Here is a 25,062-nt window from a genome sequence, read left to right as displayed (position 1 = left end):
CCAAAAAGACACAAAATCACCAAAAAAAGACACAAAATGACTAAAAAAAGACACACAATCACCAAAAAAAGACACAAAATGACTAAAAAATACACAAAATAACTTAATAAAGACACATAATTACCAAAAAAAGACACAGAATGACAAAAAAAAACACAAAATAACTTAATAAAGACACAAAATCACCAAAAAATTAACAAAAAAAGATGAGTCAGTGGAACCCTTTGAGGGAAGTGAGTGAGAGGAGAAGAAAACGCCCAAGGACATGTTTAGCATCATGTTGACCATGATGATGCAGCATATTGGCTTTTTTTTTTTTAAATACCGATACAAATCTTTGAGATTTTTCTTCGACTGAGCTGTTGAAGGGTGAAGTTACCGTGTGCAGATTTCACCTTGTGAGACATAACAAATATACTGAGTGTTCCAGTTGGTTTACAGCTGACTCATTTAATTAATTTCCCTTCACTCGATGGTCAACTCAGCCGTGAGCTCTGTTGGTGGAAGCTACATTGAAAGCATTAAGCTACAAATTACTTCACGTTGGAAGAATCTGTAAAGCTTCCACTATGTAGAAATGAATTTGATTAACCGAAACTGCTTAGAAAAAGTAGTTCACTACTTTGTAGAATGGAAAAAAAAGTGTTAATGAAAAATTGTATGTGATGACATTAAACTTAGATGGCAAAAAAAGCAAGCAACCCATGTACAGGTGCATCTCAATAAATCAGAAACACAAAGCACTCAATACTCTGTTCAGCAAGTTTTATTAGCACATTCGTGTTCCATACACCGCACAATTTTACATTATTTTACAGTACAACAAAGTCCCATACACCGCTCAACTTATATCTGTTGTATTTCCCAGCATTGATTCTTCAGCAAGTCTCAATGTGGTCCTATCTTCGTTAAGATATATATATCTAGAGTTAAGTTCACAGAGTGAGTTCCCACAATGCCTTGCATCTTGAATATCAAGTAGGTCGCCGCCTACTTCATGTCCCAACATGCAGGAAACACCAAATTTCCTTCACAGGTGGTAATGTGACTTTGACAAGAATGTGACTCCAAAATGTGGCTGTGACTGTAAACAGACATGTGAAAAAGTAGCTCATTTCAAAAAGCTTGATTTACTAGATTAAAGTGGCAAATCTACAAGAAAAAAATGTGCAGATTTAAGAGATTGAAAGTGGCAAATCTGCTCGAAAAAAGTTTTTTTTTTCAGATTTACGAGACCAAAATGGGGAAAAAAACAACTTTTTTTTTCGCAGATTCACCACTTTAAATCTCATAAATCTGCACATTTTTTCTGGTAGATTTGACACTCATAAACTTTTTTTCTCAAAATATTACCCCCCTCCCTGGGTCCATATGTTTATTACACATTCTGGCTGTATGTAATATCCTCCAATATTCTCTAGGGTTGAAATTTGGAGTTTGCAAGTATTTCAATGAGTGTCCTATTAAGGGTTAAAACCATGATCCCGCTGAACTCTGAGCTAACAATGTCCACAACAATGTAGAACGTCCTTCGCCGAGCTCTGAATCCATGCCTTATCTATCTAGTGGGATGAGTCCAATCAACAAGAGCAGGTGAATAAATGATACTAGCATGAATTGTAAGTGTGAGCTGGTGTGGAGCAGGGCTGGGTGGAGACAGGGAGGGGGGGCTGCTGGCTCAGGTTAATGAGGTGGTCTGGGAGTGTGGACTGGGTCATGACTGCAGTATGTGTGGAGTTGCTTTAGCCTGGGGGGGATTTGTAGCCCTAAGACCACTGGTGAGACTATCTTCGCCTCCGGCTGTGTATGCACTCGTGCCTTTGAGTGTGTGTAGGGATGTGTGTGTGTGTGCTACAGCCAGAGACAGTGTGTGTGTGTGTGTGTGTGTGTGTGTGTGTGTGTGATATTGGCCTCAGGATGACACTGGTTGATGCTTTTACTGGATGTAACCCTCTTATATGTTATATTTGCAACCTTTGTTCACATTTGCAACAATTAATATTCTTTATTGAGCATGATAGTGTTTTGAAAGTAAAAAAAAAAGATTCAAAATCACATTTTATGTTGGACTAAAGGACTACAAAGGACACGAAATGACCAAATACAAAGACACAAAATGACTAAAAAAAGGAACAAAAAGACACAAAATGACTAAAAAAAGACACAAAATGACTACATAAAGAGACAAAATGACAAAAAAAGACACAAAATGACAAAAAAAAGACACACATTTACCAAAAAAGATACACAATTACCAAAAAAAGACACAAAATGACCAAAAAAAGGCACAAAATCACCAAAAAAAGACACAAAATCACCAAAGAAGACACAAAATCACCAAAAAAAGACACAAAATGACTAAAAAAAGACACAAAATGACTACAAAAAGACACACAATTACCAAAAAACCCACAAAATGACAAAAAAAAACACACAATTACCAAAAAAGACACACAATTACCAAAAAAAGACACAAAATGACTAAAAAAGACACAAAATGACTAAAAAAAGACACAAAATCACCAAAGAAAGACACAAAATCACCAAAAAAAGACACAAAATCACCAAAACCAAGACACAAAATGACATCTCCTTCTATCTTCGCCTCCAGCTGTGTATGCACTCGTGCCTTTGAGTGTGTGTAGATGTGTGTGTGCTACAGCCAGAAACAGTGTGTGTGATATTGCCCTCAGGATGACACTGGTTGAAGCTTTGCTATCTCTGTGTTTAATGTTGGCATTTGTGCATTAATAAACATGCTTATGTTTGCATGCATGCCCATTCCCACGTGTGTGTGTGTGTGTGTGTGTGTGTGTGTGTGTGTGTGTGCATGTGTGAAATGTGTGTTTTCCGATTGCTGTGTTGAGTCCGACCACCAATGTGTACACAGCCCCCCCCCAACCCCCCCTCCGTGCCCCAATCTCATTACCATTCTGCCTTTCCCTCCACCATTTTACGCAACGCCATCAAGGCCTCGCCTCTCGCTGTTTGCATTGTAAATCAGGCCTGACAATAAGGCGATGATTAGATCCTACTCATATTCAAAAAACACCTGATTTATTTATTCATCTGCCTCTCTTGCAGGGCATCAAGATGCATAATATCTGACCAAGGTGACATACCCACTTCCAAATGTTATTCATTGCATTTGCAGGTCAACCTCTTAACCAACAAACTCAAACAGGGCAGATTAAATGAGATTTTGATGGGAGGATGTGTGCAAATGGCAGCTTCTCGGCTCCTTACGTGCACAGAAAAAGGCTGCTCAGCTGGTTTTCTCTGCCTCATGCATGTACATGTGATATCAGATCAGGTATTATCAGAATGGATGCTGCAATCTGTCACGGTTTCAACATTTGGAGAGCGCGTCTAGCCTTGAGTGTAAAACTGTGATACGCTGTGTCTGTTTTCATGAATATGCGCAAGATTATTATTTATGGAAAGCTTCAGGATTGTGACAAGTGGATCCAATTGATCACGAATTAAAATAAAAAATACACAAAAAGACACAAAGTTACTAAAAAAAGACACGAAAAGACACAAAAGGACCAAAAACAGACACAAAAAGACACAAAATGACTAAAACAGGAAACAAAATGACATAAAAAAAGACACAAAATAACCACAAAAGACACAAAATGACTAAAAAAGACACAAAATGACCATAAAAGACACAAAATGGCTAAAAAAAGGCACAAAATGACTAAAAAAAGACACAAAATGACTAAAAAAAGATACAAAATCACCAAAAAAAGACACTAAATGACTAAAAAAAGATACAAAATCACCAATAAAAGACACAAAATGACTAAAAAAGACACAAATGACCAAAGTTTGCTCTTCGGCTCCTTACGTGCACAGAAAAAGGCTGCTCAGCTGGTTTTCTCTGCCTCATGCATGTACATGTGATATCAGATCAGGTATGATCAGAATGGATGCTGCAATCTGTCACGGTTTCAACATTTGGAGAGCGCGTCTAGCCTTGAGTGTAAAACTGTGATACGCTGTGTCTGTTTTCATGAATATGCGCAAGATTATTATTTATGGAAAGCTGGAGGATTGTGAGAAGCGGATCCAATTGATCACGAGTTAAGTCAGACAAGCCTTTGCACTGTTGTTGTTTTGGTTTTTGAAGAAATTGGCATCATGGGGATTGGGCTAATTTCTCTCTCAGAATTACAGACTGCCCTTGTGAAATGATTTCATTATTTTTTTCTAAGCATTTCCTTGGTAATGAAAGAAAATGGACTGTCTCTCATGTGCTTTTGAAAAGGCTTTGACTAGTTTGTTGAAAACGGAATGGAGAATTGTGAATGGCCTAAAAAGAGTCTGATTGGTAATCAATACCAGGGAGGAAAATTAAGGTACATTAATATCCACATACTAGTAAAACACCTAAAGCACAAAAACTATGTCCCAAAACAACACATTCTCACTCCTAACTCGTTAGATGCCTGGTCAGTGTCAGTGTCAGTGCTCTTGCATCAGTTTTGGACCTGTCAGAGACATCGCTAAAGTTTTTTGCTTGTTAAATGCATAGTAGCTTTTCAAAATAAACGTCCTTTTTCACAGGAAATGACCAGTTATATATAACTTTATTGACACGTTGCCATGGATACGCATTGTTCTGCTTCTCTCCTGATGACGGCTCGCCTTGTTAGTGACCTGTCAATCAAAGGTAGCCCCGCCCCAAATCATACGATTCTTTATCTTCTATTTTCTTCTAAATGGGGCCATTATTTGCACTATTAACATCAAATTGCCTTGAAGAAGATTATTTACTAGTGATTGAGACCATAGTGTTGCCCTGAAAAAAATTCGGAGGTAATATATCAAGTGAGAAATTTTCTCATTTTGTATTGAAATGAATGGAACAAAATGCTTCTGCAGCCACACTTAATGCCCCTTGCTGTAATTTTTGGTAGAATACAGCTTAAGGCACTTCCTGGTTTGCCTCCCTGCTCAGAGCCGGAGGTTACCGCCTGGTTTTATAGCCGTCGCCATATTGGTTTCTTGCAACCAGCACATGTTCTAGCACTAGTGCGAGACACAAAATGACCAAAAAAAGACACAAAATGACCAAAAAAGGACACAAAATGACTAAAAAAAGACACAAAATGACAAAAAAAGACACAAAATGACCAAAAAAAGACACAAAATTACTAAAAAAAAGCCTGCCTCCCTGCTCATACCCGGAGGTTGCCGCCTGGTAACTGGTGTCCTTTTTCTTTTCCAGTCCAACACTAGACAAAGGTAAACATTACACAGCCAAACACCAAACACAGAGCTGCTAGCATGGCTGTGTCTTATTTTGTACATGTTAATTATTTAATGCAGGGTTGTAAACAATCATCATACGACAACCCTGGTATAAAAAAAAAAGTTATAACGTTGCCTTAAATGTAATCTAAACAGAATTTGATAATCCTTTTTGACATATATTCAATTGAAGAGTGTACAAAGACAATATATCTTCATGTTCATCCCCTCCACTTCAGTCATCCCATCTGTGGTTCGCTAGGTGAGTTAGTTGAGCGGTGTTCAAGAGTGCTATAAAAATCAGAACATCACAGCCTCAGTGGCATCAAACAGACAACTCACCAATGTGGTTATTTTCAGTTTTACATGTGAGGATTCAATCTGTGTGTGTGTGTGTGTGTGTGTGTGTCTCTGTCAGCCTTCGTACCTCTGTTCACTGCTTCGTTAGTCTGATTTTGCAGAGAGTGAAGTGTTGATAATTATACATGAGAGAGGGTCACATCTTTGTCTACCACGAGTCTGCTTTTAATGAACTGGTGCAAAACCCCTGCCAGGTCACAATCTGGAGTGTGACAAATCTTCTCCGTGACGCTTTCTGGGTTTAAATGACAAGAAGGAACCATTTTCTGTTTTGTAGCAGGAAGGAAGCATTCCCATTCTACGTTTAACCCTGTGGAGTCTCCAAAAGCTCCAAATAATCCAGACTTGTTGCCTCCATCAGACTAGAAAACAAAGCAGCGTGGAGCCCTACTGTACATTTACCTCTAAAGTTCTGGCTGTAAACTCCATGAGGCCAGTTTCAGTTTGATGATGATATACCAAGTAAAACTGGAGACAAGCTCAAATAGATTTAGTATAAAATGATAGAACTGGATGGAACCCTCTTATATGTTAGATTTGACACCTTTGTTCACATTTGCAACATTTCAAATTCTTTATTGAGCATGATAGTGTTTTGAAAGTTAAAAAAAAAAGATTCAAAATCACATTTTATGTTGGACTAAAGGACTACTAAGGACAAAATGACTAAAAAAGACATAAAATGACCAAAAAAGACACAAAATGACTAAAAAAGACACAAAATGACAAAAAAACACAAAATGACCAAAAAAGAAACAAAATGACTAAATAAATACACAAAATGACCAAAAAAAGAGACAAAATGACTAAAAAAAAGGAACAAAAAGACACAAAATGACTAAAAAAGACACACAATTACCAAAAAAGACACAAAATGACTAAAAAAGACACACAATTACTAAAGAAAATACACATAATGACCAAAAATGACACAAAATGACCAAAAAAGACACAAAATGAATGAAAAAAAGGAACAAAAAGACACAAAATGACTAAAAAAGAAACAAAATGACTAAAGAAAAGACACATAATGACCAAAAAAGACACAAAATGACCAAAAAAGACACAAAATGACTAAAGAAAAGACACATAATGACCAAAAATGACACAAAATGACCAAAAAAGGCACAAAATGACTAAAAAAAGGAACAAAAAGACACAAATGACTAAAAAAAGACACACAATGACTAAAAAAGACACACAATTACCAAAAAAAGAAACAAAATGACAAAAAAAGACACACAATTACCAAAAAAAGACACACAATTACCAAAAAAAAGACACAAAATGACCAAAAAAGACACAAAATGACTAAAAAAGACACATAATTACCAAAAAAAGATACACAATTACCAAAAAAAGACACAAAATTACCAAAAAAGACACAAAATGACAAAAAAAAACACACAAAATGACTAAAAAAACACACAAAATGACAAAAAAACACACATGACCAAAATTGTTCTTTCAAAATGTTGATCCAGTACATCAGAATAAAAAATCAATCATTATCAGGTCCTATAGGTGACCAACATGACATTTAAACATGTTTTAAGTATACAGGCAGGATGAAAAGGATTGAAAAACGAACAATATAGCCCAAAGAGCCTCTGTAGAGTTAATAGAAGTTGAGCAGTGTTCAACACATTCACCTCCAGACCGAGCAGACATGATGAATGTGTGTCCATGGCGGAGTGTGAGGCCAGAGGCAGTGATCACATCATATGTGACCAGATATGGATTTTCATTTCAATGCAGCTGGTAAACGGGGTGAGACTGCAGCGATGCCACTGACTAACCTTACATCAATACAGCACAGACCCTTTCTATAACGGAGAATAGTTGGAAATTGAATGCTGAATAGAAGCTTTTCTCACCGCGACAGAATCCGATGAAAGAGTGCCACTGCCTCCAATCCAAATTCACAAAACCCTTTGATGTTTGTTGGAATAATTTTATGCCTACTTCTCATTTTTCTCCATTTTATGCTTGCTTTTGAATTTTGATTGCGACTACAGGCACTTTTCAATTGATATGCATTATGAACTCTGTAATAATTCAAAGGCCTTTGTTGAGGAACAAACATGTCATTTGTCCTCAAAATGAATTTTACGACTTATTGTGCAAACCGAACACCTTTTGGCGAGTTCAGTCAGAGGGGCTGTCACATGGTGATTGTGTCTTTTTTTTCCTGAGAGATTTGTTCTTTTAGTAAGAGGCCAGTGTGTGTGTGAGTGTTTGATTTCACTGTTGAAATGAAAAGACTTGTTTGTTGGTGTTTTTGCAGTGTTCTGGTATGTTCATTCATGTTTCAGCAGCCATTGTATGGCACGTGTTTGTGCATGTAAAATGTAAATAATAACAGAATGCATCAATTCCAGAGTGAATATTTACAAAAAACTAAAGCTTATCAACATTATAATGTTGCATATGCTGTCTTTTTTAGTATCTTATTGTATTTTTTGGTCATTTTGTGTCTTTTTTGGGTCATTTTGTGTCTTTTTTTAATAATCTTGTGTCTTTTTTTAATAATTTTGTGTCTTTTTTGGTAATTGTGTGTCTTTTTTTGGTAATTTTGTGTCTTTTTTTAATAATTTTGTGTCTTTTTGGTCATATTGTGTCTTTTTTGGGTCGTTTTGTGTCTTTTGTGGTCATTTTGTGTCTTTTTTTAAATAATTGTGTGTCTTTTTTAGTAATTTTGTGTCTTTTTTTGTAATTTTGTGTCTTTTTTAATAATTCTGTGTCTTTTTTTGGTAATTTTGTGTCTTTTTTTGGTAATTTTGTGTCTTTTTTTAGTAATTTTGTGTCTTTTTTAATAATTCTGTGTCTTTTCTTGGTAATTTTGTGTCTTTTTTGGTAATTTTGTGTCTTTTTTTGGTAATTTTGTGTCTTTTTTAGTAATTTTGTGTCTTTTTTGGGTCATTTTGTGTCTTCTTTTAATAATTTGTTGTCTTTTAAAATAATTTTGTGTCTTTTTTAGTAATTTTGTGTGTATTTTTTGTAATTTTGTGTCTTTTTCAGGTCATTTTGTGTCTTTTTTGGTCATTTTGTGTCTTTTTTTAGTCATTTTGTGTCTCTTTTGTGTCTCCGACTCTCCTGTCAGAGACGTTGACAAAAAAGACAGCTATCTGGCTGCAGCCTTTCTCCATGTGAGTGGCGTCTGAATCCATCACTGCTCCAACACTCTGATGTTAAATGCTGGTTTAGTTTCATTGACGACTTGTAATTTGGGGTTTTAGCTGCAAATCTGCATGTTTTATCATGTCATACTGTGTGTGCTGGCTATGCATGTGTGTGTGTGTGTGTGTGTGTATTCAGTGCAGCACTATATGAGCATGACTGTTTGCACTGTGTGTGTTCACACTTGTTTGTGTGCCATGTGCATGTCTCTGCGAGTCATTTTGTGTACTGATTGCGTCTCCCGGTTTCTGTTCTCATTCCAACTGGTATCAGCTGAAAGGCATCTTCTCTGTTATCAGTCCTCATTTTAATTGCAAATGCAGTGAGCGTGTTAGTGATTAAATGGAAAATTGCACATTAATTGATGAGACTGAAGATAAAGCAATTCCAATTACTGCACAGTATTTTAGGCAGCCTCTCAAGTTTCGCCATCCCTCGAAGGAACGGGCCACCAAACGCCAAATTTGAGCAGCCAATCGTGCATCCATAAATATACACTGACGGAGACGTAATGTGCGCACAAACACGTGCCGTACAATGGTTGCTGAGGCGTGAATGTACATACAAGAAGAGACAAGAACACTGCAAAAACACCAACAACAAGGCTTTTCATTTTACAGTGGAATTAAACACTCACACACACTGGCCTCTTATAAAAGTACAAAGGACACAATTACCATCTGACAACCACTTTCACTGAATTCTCAAGAAAACCATGGGAAATGTCTAGATCAGGGGTCTCAAACTAGAATTACCTGGGGGCTGCTGGAGGCAGTATCAGAATGACCAAAAAAAGAAACAAAATGACTAAAAAAAGACACAAAATGACCAAAACAATACACAAACTGCCTAAAAAAGACATAAAATGACTAAAAAAAGGACACAAAATGACCAAAAAAGGCACAAAATGACTAAAAAAAAGACACAAAATGACCAAAAAAGACGCAAAATGACCAAAAAAGATGCAAAATGACCAAAAAAAGACACAAAATGACTAAAAAAAGGATAAAAAAGACACAAAAAAAGACACAAACTGCCTAAAAAGACACAAAATGACTAAAAAAAGACACAAAATGATTAAAAAATGACACAAAATGACCAAAAAAGACACAGAATAACTAAAAAAGACACAAAATGACCAAAAAAGACACACAATTACAAAAAAGACACAAAATGACTAAAAAAGACACAAAATCACTAAAAAAAGGAACAAAAAGACACAAAATGACTAAAAAAAGACACACAATTAACAAAAAAAGACACAAAATTACTAAAAAAGACACAAAATGACTAAAAAAAGACACAAAATGACCAAGAAATACACAAAATTACAAAAAAAGACACAAAATGACCAAAAAAGACACAAAATTACTAAAAAAGACACAAAATAATTTAAAAAAGACACAAAATTACCGAAAAAGACACAAAATGATTAAAAAATACACAACATGACCAAAAGTGTCGATCCAGTAAGTCAGAATAAAAAAAACAATTATTATTAGGTCATATAGGTGACCAACATGGCATTTAAACATGTTTTAATGGTTGTGGTGTGGAGTTTGGAGGTCAGAGACATGCAAATGGCACACAAACAAGTGTGAACACACACAGTGCAAACAGTCATGCTCATATAGTGCTGCACTGAATACACACACACACACACACACACACACGCACACACATGCATACCCAGCACACACAGTATGACACGATACACAGTATTGCAGCTAAAACCCCAAATTGCACACAAAATGATTAAAAAAGACACAAAATGACTAAAAAAGACACAAAATGATTTTTAAAAATGACCAAAAAATACACAAAGTGACCAAAAAAGACACGAAATGACCAAAAAAAGACACGAAATGACCAAAAAAGACACGAAATGACTAAAAAAAACACAAAATGACTAAAAAAGACAAAAAATTATTAAAACAAGACACAAAATGACTAAAAACAGACAGAATGACTAAAAAAAAGACACAAAATGACAAAAAAACACAAAATGACAGTGGAAACAGTCATGCTCATATAGTGCTGCACTGAACACACACACACACACACACACACACCTACACACACACACACACACACACATACACACACACACACACATGCATACCCAGCACACACAGTATGACATGATAAAACATGCAGACTTGCAGCTGAAACCCCAAATTACAACTGGTCAATGAAACTAAAGCAGCATTTAACATCAGAGTGTTGGAGCAGCGGTGGATTCAGACGCCACTCACATGGAGAAAGGCTGCAGCCAGTTAGTTGTCTGGTCTCTGACGGGGAGTGGGACGCGTTGCCAGGTCTGCTGGGTCTCTGTGGGGGGATGAGCTCAGTGGCAGGGAACGTCTGTCATGTTTTGTCCCGGTTCTGCAGAGAGGGATGTTTGCATCTCTTCCTGTTTGGCAGCAGGAACCTGCAGAACCACCCAAAGAGTCTTTCTACTCTCAAGGAGCACAGAGCTCTACACAGATGCTGAGCCTATAGAATGAACATTCACCAGAGGGGTTATAATGCTGCATAATACCTCTGTAGTAGTCTTCACTTAGATATAAAAACCTTTCCTGCCACATGCCATCACACTGTACAATAACAGATAATAGTCTGGTTCATTATATACAGTCGCTTTATGCACTTTATGTGTTTTTATGCACACTGTTCACTGCACCTTATTTGTTTCACAGCACCAACATTTTTATACTGCATATTCATATTTATTCTGCACTGGAATTCTGCTCCTTAATACATACTCCTTCTTTAGACACTTTATTTTCTATTGTATTTTATATTTTATTGCTTGAAGTATGCCTATGTTGTTCTTTTATCTATCTATCTATCTATCTATCTATCTATCTATCTATCTATCTATCTATCCATCTACATATCTACAAAATGACTAAAAAAAGACACAAAATGACTAAAAAAGACACAAAATGACCAAAAAAGACACAAAATGACTGAAAAAAGACACATAATGACTAAAAAAAGACACAAAATGACTGAAAAAAGACACAAAATGTCTATCTATCTATCTATCTATCTATCTATCATCTATCTATCTATCTATCTATCTATCTATCTATCTATCTATCTATCTATCTATCTATCTATCTATCTATCTATCTATCTATCTATCTATCTATCTATCTATCTATCTATCTATCTTTCTGATATCTCTATGTAGTCAGTCTGTCTTTATTCTGCCCTACAAAGCCCAATTAGGGCTGGGCGACATATCGATATAAAAGATATATCGATATATTTTTAAATGTGATATGGAATATCTTACTATGACTGTTTGTCATATTTAGTTATTTTGTAATGTTCGTTATTCTTTTCTCATATAAATATATTTATTTCAGAAAAAGATTGGCCTGTTTTATTTCATAGGCTATTTTTATTTAAGACATTTTTTTTATATAAATGTGCACTTTATGGAGCTTTGATTCTTTTTTTTAAAAGGTTGTTATACAGTATTTATGTTCACTTGTTCACAAACGGTTTCAATAAAACTACTTGTGACATGTCATATTTGACTTTGACTGAACATTTGCTCTCACTTAGCTATAAAATATCAGGATATATATCGTATATTGTTATTTAGCCTAAATATATCAGGATATGACTAGTGGCCAGCCAAATTAGTTATAGGTAGATAAGTGATATGACACTTATTTCTACATGTATTGATGAGCATTTTTATGCTCAAAAATCATGATGATTTATTTCACCTTTGACCCCAAAAATTTAGTTACTGCACTCTGGTTTCTGCTGTAAAAAGTTCTAATAGTAATGCACAAACAGAGTGCAGTAACTAGAATGTAGACTTAATATTATAAAGTAATGTTATTTTTTAGTCTTATATAATTTTTTTTACTTAATCACTATCTAGAGAATAATTTCCCTTAAAAAAAACATATAACTTATATTATTCTTGTCTTCACTATTCAACACAATGAAGAAATACAAGGCTACACTGTATCACAGTCAAAGCAAACAGCAGTTGCTGCAATTTTAATGATTATTTCTCTGAAATAAAGCAAAACTGAAATTTAAAACTTTATAAAAGTCACAAGATAAAACAGACATTAAGGAGTTCATTTTTAGTTATAATTCAATTTCGAGCAAAAATGTAGCTACTGCAGTTAGACTTGACTGGACTTTTGTGTGATATCAGTGTATGGATACTTCCCTGGTATGACATTCTTGTTAAATATATTTCATTATGAAATTATTTTCCATCACTCTTTAACCTCATGACTCAGTCACATATTGTAAATCCTCAGCTTGAGGCAGATTTACTGCACATCTGTATTTCCTGATGCAGCAGCTCTGAACGGATCAAAATGATCAAAAAAAGACACAAAATTACTAAAGAAGACACAAAATTACTAAAAAAAGACACAGAATGACTAAAAAAAGACACAAAATGACTAAAAAAGACACAAAATCATTAAAAAAAGACACAGAATGACTAAAAAAAGACACAAAATTATTTTAAAAAGACACAAAATGACTAAAAAAAGATACAGAATGACTAAAAAAATAACTAAAAAAGACACAAAATGACTAAAAAAGGACATAAAATGACAAAAAAAGACACACAATGACTAAAAAAAGACACAAAATGACCAAAAAAAACACAAAATTACAAAAAAAGACACAAAATTATTAAAAAAGACACAAAATGACCAAAAAAGACACAAAATGACTAAAAAAAGACACACGATTAACAAAAAAAGACACAAAATGACTAAAAAAGACACAAAATGACTAAAAAAAGACACAAAATGACTAAAAAAGACACAAAATGACTAAAAAAAGACACAAAATGACCAGACATCAAGGAGTTCATTTTTAGTTATAATTCAATTTCGAGCAAAAATGTAGTTACTGCAGTTCGACTTTATGCTATTGTTTTCCTTTTGTGTGATATCAGTGTATGGATACTTCCCTAATATGGCATTCTTGTTAAATATATTTCATCATTAGATTATTTCCATCACTCTTTAACCTCATGACTCGGTCACATATTGTAAATCCTCAGCTTGAGGCAGATTTACTGCACATCTGTATTTCCTGATGCAGCAGCTCTGAACGGATGTCTCACATGTTCCAGTTGGATTCACTGACTTATAATCACGTCAACGCTCAGCATCAATACTGTTCATTTCCAGAGCAGCAGCCCAGTGGAACGGCTGCTTTCTGCTCATGACCACACAAGGCTTTATGTGGCATTATGGGACACTTTCCCAATAAGTGCAGTGGCTCAAGGTTTCCTATAGCGAACACTTGGACATTGAAGAAATGTTTATCTGACGATCCACATCAGTTTGTATTGTATTTATAGTCCATGTACAACCCACAGTCCCAAACAGTTAGGAGGCTGTGTAAAATGTAAATAATAACAGAATGCATCAAATCCAGAGCGAATACTTACAAAAAAATGTAAGTTTATCAACATTGAATGCTGCATAATAGTGCTGTTACAGCATGGGTCTCAAACTCGCGATCTTTTTAAAATCATTTTGTGTCATTTTGTCATTTTTAATAATTTTGTGTCTTTTTGGTAATTCTGTGGGGTTTTTTTTGTAATTTTGTGTCTTTTTGTAATTTTGTGTCTTTTTTTGAGTAATTTTGTGTTTTTTCAGTCATTTTGTGTCTTTTTTTTGTAATTTTGTGTCATGTTTGGTCATTTTTTGTCTTTTTGGGATAATTTTGTGTCTTTTTTGGTAATTCTGTGTATTTTTTTTGGTAATTTTGTGTCTTTTTTGTGATTTTGTGTCTTTTTTAAAAAAAAGTAATTTAGTGTCTTTTTCAGTCATTTTGTGTCTTTTTTTTGTAATTTTGTGTCTTTTTTTGGTCATTTTGATACTGCCTCCAGCGGCCCCAAGGTAATTTGATTTTTTGAGACCCCTGTGTTACAGTGATCATTTTTGACAGATTTGAATTATTCTCCTTGTCCCTGTAATAGCAGTGAGTCTGTTGTCATTATTTATTCATTATTTTTATTTATAATGATTAATATGTTATGGAAGTACAGTCAATGAAAAAAATATTAGACCAGCCTCGTTTTCTTCATTGCATTTTAGTTGATATATTAATGCCTGGTACAACTTGATAAAGATTTAGGTTACTACTACTAATAATAATAATAATAATAATAAACTTTATTTATATTTCATCAGCTCAAAGTGCTTTTCAATAAAAACAAAGCAAATTCACTGGTATTATAAACAGGAGACACACAGAGCAATTCCAGTAAATTTATAAATAAACAAATTATATATAAATAGCCATGGAAAAAAACGATTAGACCACCCTTTTTCTTCAGTTTCTTGTTCATTTTAATGCCTGGTACAACTAAAGGTACATTTGTTTGGACAAATATAATGATAACAACAAAAATAGCAGATAAGAGTTTCATTTAAGAGCTGATATTTTCCATGGTTATCATTATATTTGTCCACACAAATGTACCTTTAGTTGTACCAGGCATTAAAATGAACAAGAAAATGAAACTAAAAGGTGGTCTAATAATTTTTTGTACACTGTTTTTTGTCAGAAAAGTATCACATTTGGATTAACTTCAATGTGTGAGCTTAGAGCTAACATTTATATTTCATAATGATTGCAACCAGTTCAGTTTGATGACTGAAATTGATAAAGTTTACTCTCACATTTATAAAACCACCCTTTCCCCCTGAGGTCAAATAGTTAATTTACAGGATATTTTCATGCAGCGTAAACACATAGGTTATACGTAGCTCCAGGATGGAGCCCCTGCTGAGCTTTCCTATGTACGTTGGTGCTCTGGCGGGGGGTCTATGTACGTGTGTGTGTCTGTGTGTGTGTGTAACGTACCCCTGAACCAATTAGCTCCTTCAGTGGGGGTGGGGGCGATGGTTACAGCGGCGTTCCACAGGGTACAGCCCTCGGCCCGGTGGGGTTCCGGCCAATAGCAATTAGCCCGCCGACAAGAGCCCTAATTAGCCCTTTTGATTGGCTCGGCAACAGCGCAACAACAACACATAGAGACGACCAAGGTGACTCAACCAAGATGCATTGCTTTAAAGCCAGCTGTACTGTAATTAGTAAACAAGCATAGCTGTCTGTAATTGGTAAACAAGTAGTCGGGTTTGTTTGCGGTGTCATTATGAACCTGCTGGTATGTAAAGTATTTCTGTAAAAGGGCTCCATGATTGAGTCTGTGTTGCTTTGTTTTCTTTCTGCTTGGCAGCACTGTTAGATCACTCAGTATTAATACATCATCCGGGCCGACTGTCAGCTCTATGCAATACATGCAGAGGGAGACCGAGGGAGATAGAGCAAAGAAATAAATTAGTAAATGGAGACGGGGAACAAGGAGTGTGAGAGGGAAGAGTGAGATGTTGCATGAGAATCCCATCTCCTATTATTTAATCATAGCAGCACCTGGTGGCTGCTGCTGTAATAGAATTTACAATCACTGCTTGCACTGGGTTTATGTTTGTCTCCTTTTTTCTCTCTCTCTCTCTCTCTCTGTTTCTTTCTTTTCCCCAGTCTAAATGTGAAGCTATCCCATGATGCAACATGTGTCCCCAGCACCTGCAGTGACAATGATGGCCACCCAGAGCGTTCCTCCACCATCGTACCAGGAGAGCCAACAGGTCTGAGCTTTCATCACAATCTAGCTCAGTACACTGAAACTCAAAGTACAGCTTTAAGAATGAATGTTAAAGGCCCTGGAATCGTATATATTTTTCAGGTTGTTACTTTGTGATGGAATCCTACACAAATATAGCATTTTCTGTTAGATAAGTTAGATAGATAGATAGATAGATAGATAGATAGATAGATAGATAGATAGATAGATAGATAGATAGATAGATAGATAGATGGATGCATGGATCGATGCATGGATCGATGGATGGATGGATGGATGATGTATGGATGGATGCATATATGGATGGATGGATGGATGGATGGATGGATGGATGGATGATGGATGGATGGATGGATGGATTGATGATGGATGGATGGATGGATGGATGGATGCATAGATGGATGCATAGATGGATGATGGATGGATGGATGGATGGATGGGTGATGGATGGATGGGTGATGGATGATGGATGCATAGATGGATGATGGATGGATGGATAGATGTATGCGTAGATGGATGGATGGATGGATGGATGGATGGATGGATGGATGCATGGATGGATGGATGGATGGATGGATGATGGATGGATGGATGCATAGATGGATGTATGCATAGATGGATGGATGGATGGATGTATGCATAGATGGATGTATGCATAGATGGATGGATGGATGGTTGGATGGATGGATGGATGGATGGATGGATGCATGGATGGATGGATGATGGATGGATGGATGATGGATGGATGGATGGATGGATGGATGGATGGATGGATGGATGGATGGATGGATGGATGGATGGATGGATCGAAATAAAATAATAATAGTATACTAAATAATGTGGTGCTGGGCACAATTTCATTATGTTTGTGCACCAAAACTACATGGTAAAGTTTAGGGAAAAGAAACTTAGTAATTGTTAGATTGAGGCAAAAACAAACTACATTGTTAGTTTTAGTAAAAAAAAAAAGATTATGGTTTGCATTAAATAACTTTAGTGTTAGTGTCACATGATATGAAAATGACTCACAGAAAGAAATGGTCAATTCCAGTAGCAGCACAACACCAATACAATAAATAGAATAAAGTGAATAACTAGTCATAATGTGCAAAATAAGAGAGTTCAAGAGACAATAAAAATACAATATAAAATATAAAAACAAGGAAATATTATAGTATATATTTCCTTGTTTTTATAACTATAACAACAGTGCTTTAAATAGTGCAAATGTTTACAACGGTCCAGCTAGATTTTTGTGTTATTTTTATGGATTTGAAGTGAATGAGGCTCAGTTTAAAAGAGGTTATTTCATATTCCTGTGCACCAATCACAGTTATTATCTGATTACAGTTAATTAGTTTAAGGAGATTAGCATTCAGTGTTAAAACCTTCATAAATAATGATGAAGGATGATTTTCTTCCCCAAAACATTAATGTAAGCTTTTGCTTAGTCAAGAGTTTTTAATGCTATAGGCAGTATCTCAAGTTTAAAAACAAAGTTTTCAGCTGAAATCACCTGTGACTTTTAGAGCAGAGAAACAAAGAAACTGTTCAGTTAATGACTTCAGGTCTTAAAAACTACAGTCGTAATCTCATGATAATTAGTATGTTAGACAATAATTACAATAAAAGAAACAGTCCTGTGCAAACATTTTAGGCAGGTGTGGAAAAATGCTGTAAAATAAGAATGCTTTCAAAAATAGAAATGTCAATCAATGTACAGTCATGGAAAAAAGTATTAGACCACCCTTGTTTTCTCTAATATCTTGTTTATTTTAATGCCTGGTACAACTAAAGGTGCATTAGTTTGTTTAATTTAAGAGCTGATATCTAGACATTTTCCATGTTTTTCTTGATAATAACCAAAATCATTATCAAGAAAACCATGGAAGGTCTTAAATTAAACTCTTATGAGATATTTTTGTTATTATCTTTATAATTGTCCTAACAAATGTACCTTTAGTTATATACATATATACAGTATATAAACATTTTTTTTTGCAAACATTTATAATAATCTTAATTACAATTGAGGCAATAGTATAGGACATGACAATAGTGATGTCTTATATAGTGGATAATGGATAAGGGCCTTAAAATGTCCAGGCATTTAAATTATACTTGGCTTTATGGATAATACATTTTCCATTTCAATTAATAAGTTGACAATTTGCTGAATTTTCTGGTTTTCCTTTTCATACACTATTATATCTTTGGCAATTAATAAAAAAAAAAGGAAAAAAAAGATGCATGTCATCATAGATAAATGACATAACTAATGATTTGTGTCAATTAGAACCCTTAAAACTCTTATCAACAAGCTGTTAAATATAAAACTCTAATAACAGAAATCCAAATGCACGACTCACATAATAATGTGGGATGTGGGATTGGTTACGCTGTGTAAAAACTACTGTTAACACCAAATGCAGATACAGAGCATCCTCTGTATAAAACCATGTTCCTGAGTCTCTATAGGAATATTATTATAATTTTTCATAAAGTTGAAATGCAGTTTTTAATTAAGACATGACTGATACATACTGTAAGTCAGTGTAAGAATAAGAGGTCAGGCCCCAGCCTGCAGTGTTCACCACAACATGTGGAGCCACCAGCAGGTCACTGTAATTACTGGAGCCTAATTGTGGCTGGACACTGTAGACCAGGGGTGGGCAACAGGAGGCCCGGGGGCCACATACGGCCCGCACCCTCACTTGAAGTGGCCCTCAGTACAACTACATGCATTTGAGCATGAAATTTTAAAAGTGCAGTGTAGAAATGCACAAAATTACTTCTTGCAATTCCCTTTCTTTCCATATATCCCGTGGCTATTCCATGGATATTTGTTCCTATTGGTTTGTTCCAAGTCACGTGACTTTCAAGGTCCCGGCGGTCAGAACAAAAAACATGGCGGACAGTTCTTTAATTTTTAGTGAAAAAATCAATATTTTGACTTAGTTTCTGCATAAAAATGGATTTTGATCACATTTCTAGCGAGAAATATATGTTTTATTTTCTAAATATTCACTCAGTGAATGTACATAAACACTTTGTATGTTGGAATAGCCACGGGATATGACTGTCATTAACTTGCGTTGTAGCGAAATCCGTGTCAGTTTCACGGAAATTTGAGTGATTCCGTGGCTATTCCACGGATTTTGAGATAACTCTATGGAGTCTTGGACTATTTTGTCCATTTTTGAATCTTTTTCATGTCTTTTTTGTGTCTTTTTTGGTCATTTTGTGTCTTTTTTCTAGTAATTCTGTGTCTTTTTTTAGTCATTTTGTGTCTTTTTGTGTTTTTTTGGTCATTTTTGTGTCTTATTTTGACGCCATGAAGAAGTCGTGCTCCGGCGCTTTCGTGGACACCATAGGCGGATTTTGAGTTAAGCGAATCCGTGGCTATTCCACAGATTCCTGTGAGACCAGGTTGCAGATTTAGTGTTTTTATCTTGTTTTTAGACGCCTCTTTTTTGCTGTGTACATGCATTTGAGCATGAAACATGTTAAGTTACTGCACTGTAAACATATTTAAAATTGCAGTTTCATCATATCTGGTTAAGTGCATGCTCCTATATGTGGCCCTGTGATAGTGTCCATGATAAACTGTGGCCCCCTGCAGCATTTAGGTTGCCCATCCCTGCTGCAGACCGTCCCATAGAGCAGGTTCAGGTTCCTCCTCCTCGTCCACACCACCTCTGTCTGTTCGCCCAGAGGATTAGTGCCATGGGAGAGCTCCCGAGCTGCAGTCTGCGCGCTCGGCAAATGCAAATGAGAGCTAGTTAAGTGTGAAGAAGCTAATTTATTTCCCATTTGGTGCTGGGATTAAGACTTGAAGCTTCCTCCCACCACACCCCGACTCAAAAAAAAAAAAAAAAATACGCAGGGTGGGGGTTGTTAGACTCATTTCCTCAGAGAGAATGAGTGAGAGACGAAAGGGATGAAGAAGACAACTGATCGTTTTTGTAAAAAGCGTGTCACACCCTGGCCTCCCTTCAGCACAACAACACCAAAAGAACACATCCTCTCGTGATTCCCTGTTAAAATTATTCTTGGCTTTATGGATGAGAAATTTCCATTTCAATTAGTAAGTTGACAATTTGCTGGATTGTCTGGTTTTCGTTTTCATACTATATTACAACAATACCTCGGTTAAGTCATGGTCACCTAACATATATATATAAAAAAATGCTCTTCTTCTTTTCTCTTCTTCTCTTCTTTAACATATAGCACTCCTGTAGCGATTCCTCTCTTTCTCTCTCTCTCTCTCTCTCTCTCTCTATATATATATATATATATATATATATATATATATATATGTATATATATATACACACACACACACACACACACACACACACAGTATATAAACAGGTTTTTTGTAAAAAAAAAAAAAAATCCCAACTTCAAACTTTTATAATAATCGTCATTACAATGAAGGCAACTTTCAAAAGTGCAGGACATGACAATAGATGTGTCTTATAATAATAAATAAATAAATAAATAATAAAGGCCTTAAAATGTCCAGGCATTAAAATTATACTTGGCTTTATGGATAAGAAATTTCCATTTCAATTAGTAAGTTGACAGTTTGCTGGATTGTCTGGTTTTCGTTTTCATACTATATTACAACAATACCTCGGTTAAGTCATGGTCACCTAACATATAAAAAAATGCTCTTTTCTTTTCTCCTCTTCTCTTCTTTTCTTCTTTAACATATAGCACTCCTGTAGCGATTACAGTTGGCTCTTAAAGTTATGTACTTACTTAACCCTCTGGAGTCCATCTATTTATTGAAAATACACGTTTTATTTACAGTAATAACTTTTATCTTTTACCTATTTATATATTATATGTAGAAAAGCTGAGAAAGCCAGTTGACAGTTCAATCATAGGAGCTTTCACAGTGTGACATTTATGTTTCTAGACCATTTTTTAAAATGTGAATTTTCTTTCTACAATGAAAACTATTACTATTTTTAATTTACATGCAAATAGAATGTTTTGTAGTTTTATTATTTCTGCTGTTTTTGTATGTATAAATGCTTTAAAAAAAGGTACATTTCCATAGAAACCTGTGTCTTTTGTTTGTATTTTGGGTTCCTGGCAGCTTTATACTTTGTTAATTAAAATAAAATTAAAAATCTGACTGATAGCCAAGTTTGTGTGGAGAAAAAGGAGCCATGCATGTGAGACAGAAATTAATGCATAAGAAGTTGACACATTTGAACCAAAATCTCCTGAACTTTAGAGGTTTAATTCCCGTGGTCTAAGTCTAGAACCTTCAGGTTGAATGCACTTATTGTAAGTCGCTTTGGACAAAAGCATCAACTAAATGACATGTAATGTAATATAATTACATCTTCGGCAATAAATAAATAAATAAATAAATAAATAATAGGCCTCCCTTCAGCACAACAATACCAAAAGAACAGATCCTGCCATGATTCCCTGTTGAACCGTTACAGTATGTATGTTTCAGCAATATGGCCAGTTGTGAACACATTGTTAGGTTGATAAATACTAATTGAATATTTATCATTTAACAGGAACTCTTATATGACCTGAGCATGCCTTGTTCAATTACTGGATCTCTCCTGTCTCGTTCATTTTGCTTAACAGCTTCATTAGAAGGCGGCTGACCTGTCAGGCAACAATGATTCATGCCAGCTACGTCCTCATTTGTAGTCAGTCGGCGTCGGATGCATGTTGCACCTTATTGCTTTTAAAAAGTGATTAAAAAATTAGCAGCTGTTGGCTCATTACAAGAAGTAGTTTGATTTCTTGATTTCTTTCTATGAATTTATGTTTCCATGCTAGTGGTAATGTCAGTCTGCATGTCCATTATTATGGTCCAAACAGAGATTTATTTAATAGTAAATACATATTAAAGTCAATGGTAAATGCTGTTGTGGTGCCCCAATGACCAACACTTTGGTTTATGATCAAATACCTGCAGAACTTATCATATCCCCATCAGCTTCAGCTGTACGTTTTGGTAGCACATGGTAGCATGCTGCTAAAATTAGCATGCTAGATGTGTGCTAAATTAGCATGCTAGACAATGTTCCTACCCTTAAATACAATCCACAGGAGCCATTTTAAATAGAGGCCTCATACAGCTGGTAGGAGATCAACACATGCTCACACCTTCACATAACAGTCACTGTTTTAAACAGGTCGCTAATGCTAGCAGTTTGGTTTTGTTGAGGCAATTACTTGCTGAAGGCTCAGGAAAAAAAGTATACAGTTAGGCCAAGCAAAAGATAGTTAAAAAAGTAAAATAAATGGTGAGATAAATGGTGTAAAGCATGACATAGTGTGACCAAAATGCCACATAAAGCATGACGTAAAGCAGTGGTTCCCAACCTTTTTCTTGAGGGACCCACATTTTTACCATTGTAAACTTTGTTGACCCCCCCATTGTCCATTGTTTCTATGAAGCCGAACTCAATGTGACTTTCATGGTAGCCTCTCTTTTTCTTTTTGAGACATTCAGCATTTTGGTCTCCCTGACGCTTCGCCATTTTTCCATTAGCTCTGTGTTTCTGTTGTTAGGTGAGGTTACCTCTAGGTGAGGTTACCGCTAGGTGAGGTTACTGCGAGGTGAGGTTACCTCTAGGTGAGGTTACCACTAGGTTAGGTTACCGCTAGGTGAGGTTACACCTAGGTGAGGTTAGCTCTAGGTGAGGTTACCAGGTGAGGTTACCACTAGGTGAGTTTACCACTAGGTGAGGTTACCGCTAGGTGAGGTTACTGCCAGGTGAGGTTACTGCTAGGTGAGGTTACCGCCAGGTGAGGTTACCGCCAGGTGAGGTTTGGTGAGGTTACCTCTAGGTGAGGTTACCGCTAGGTGAGGTTACCTCTAGGTGAGGTTACCGATAGATGAGGTTACCTCTAGGTGAGGTTACCACTAGGTGAGGTTACCGCTAGGTGAGGTTACCGATAGATGAGGTTACCTCTAGGTGAGGTTACCTCTAGGTGAGGTTACCGATAGATGAGGTTACCTCTAGGTGAGGTTACTGCTAGGTGAGGTTACCGCTAGGTGAAGTTACCGCTAGGTGAGGTTACTGCTAGGGTAGGTTACCGCTAGGTGAGGTTACCACTAGGTGAAGTTACCGCTAGGTGAGGTTACCACTACGTGAGGTAACCGCTAGGGGAGGTTACCGCTAGGTGAGGTTACAACTAGGTGAGGTTACTGCTAGGTGAGGTTACCGCTAGGTGAGGTTACCTCTAGGAGAGGTTACCTGTGTATACTGCAGGAGGGATGTTACACATGCCCTTATTCTCGTGATATAGCCTTTATTAACTTTTCTACAGTGATTTTTCTATTTAAATAAATGAATAAACGTTTAATGTAGCCCTTATTTAGTTGTTTTTGTCCCACTAATGAATTAAATGCTGACTCATCTATATTTAACACATTAGATTTATTACATCCCTTAAAATCAAGAGGGCTTCGCGACCCCCCCGTGGATCTTTGGCGGCCCCCTGGGGGGTCGGGCCCCCCTTGTTGGGAATCACTGCTCTAGATCTCATGTCCAGCTACCTGAAAACCACCTACAGTAACAGAATAGTTTGTGTGTAAAGTAATTTTGTTCTTGTTTTCTGTGTCTTCCAGATGACGGGCACCACTCAGCAGAACAACAAGACCCCACAGGTCCATATCCCAGCAGCCTCTGCAGCAGGAAATACCTCTGTCAGTGTGACCCTTGACCCCCAGGCCCAGCTTGAGTCTGACAAGAGGGCCGTTTACAGGTTGGTTCAATCTCCCACGAGGAGCTCATATATCATGAGGGTTTATACGTCTGTCTTTGGGGGAATGATGCACAACCATGAAACCCCATTTTGTTTTGCAACTGGTAATCCTTTTAGTAAATAAACTGGATTATTTGTCAAACTAGTTTTGGCTATGTGCACCATTCTGCCCTTGGATTCCCTTCCACTTGTTTTTTTTTCTTCTTCGGAATAATTACTCCATTTTCTCTCTAGCCCCATGCTGGCTTTAAGAAATTGTACTAAATTGACTTGATGTGCTTCTTGCTGATGAAGGCCACGAGCACTAGAGTTGTTTTTAATGTGTTCTCTTAAACTAGCCATGACTTAAAAGCTTTTGAAAATTGTACTTGAAGGGTGCCTCCTTCAATTTTCACTTAGTGTCGTTCATAAAGCAAAGAGCACCTTCAGTAAATGCTTTCACTCATCAAAGGCAAGCTGAAGCACACTCAATTTCCTTTTCTTTGAATTTAATAAATTGACTTTAAAATAAGCATTTGATGTACTGGCAATTGTCAGGCTGTTTCTATGACTGCACAGTGTACACTGGGATCGGCTCTGGCCTCTTATGACTCTAATTGTCAGGGTGAGACAATGAATGAATGCTTTCCAGTGTTGTATTGATTAGCTTATAAACACCCAACATGTGTTCATTGGGGCAGACAGAGTTGTTTTGTGTAAGGTTCCAGACTTAAATTGTAAAACATAATTTATTTCTCTTTCACGCCAACAGTCATTTTCGAAGGTAAGCATCACTTTCCAAGTGGTAGAGACCTTGTTTTGGGATTTAATTACTAGTTTATTCTCCCTTCTGTAGGTAAAGTCCA

At 36.1% G+C, this 25,062-nt stretch overlaps 1 protein-coding gene across 1 annotated transcript in view; it reads left to right on the top strand.

Moving 5' to 3' along the window:
* LOC131986961 (uncharacterized) overlaps positions 1–25,062 on the top strand; it is a 133,380-nt gene that overhangs the window by 36,919 nt on the left and 71,399 nt on the right. The window contains exons 2-3 of the mRNA XM_059352101.1: positions 16,357–16,463; positions 24,081–24,217. Of these exons, the coding sequence (XP_059208084.1) occupies positions 16,377–16,463; positions 24,081–24,217 (224 nt within the window). The 5' untranslated portion in view covers positions 16,357–16,376. The remainder of the gene's footprint in view (positions 1–16,356; positions 16,464–24,080; positions 24,218–25,062) is intronic.

Source organism: Centropristis striata, chromosome 15 (assembly GCF_030273125.1).
Source record: "Centropristis striata isolate RG_2023a ecotype Rhode Island chromosome 15, C.striata_1.0, whole genome shotgun sequence".
In the NCBI taxonomy this organism is placed as follows: domain Eukaryota; kingdom Metazoa; phylum Chordata; class Actinopteri; order Perciformes; family Serranidae; genus Centropristis; species Centropristis striata.
This window is presented reverse-complemented; position numbering and strand designations above follow the sequence as displayed.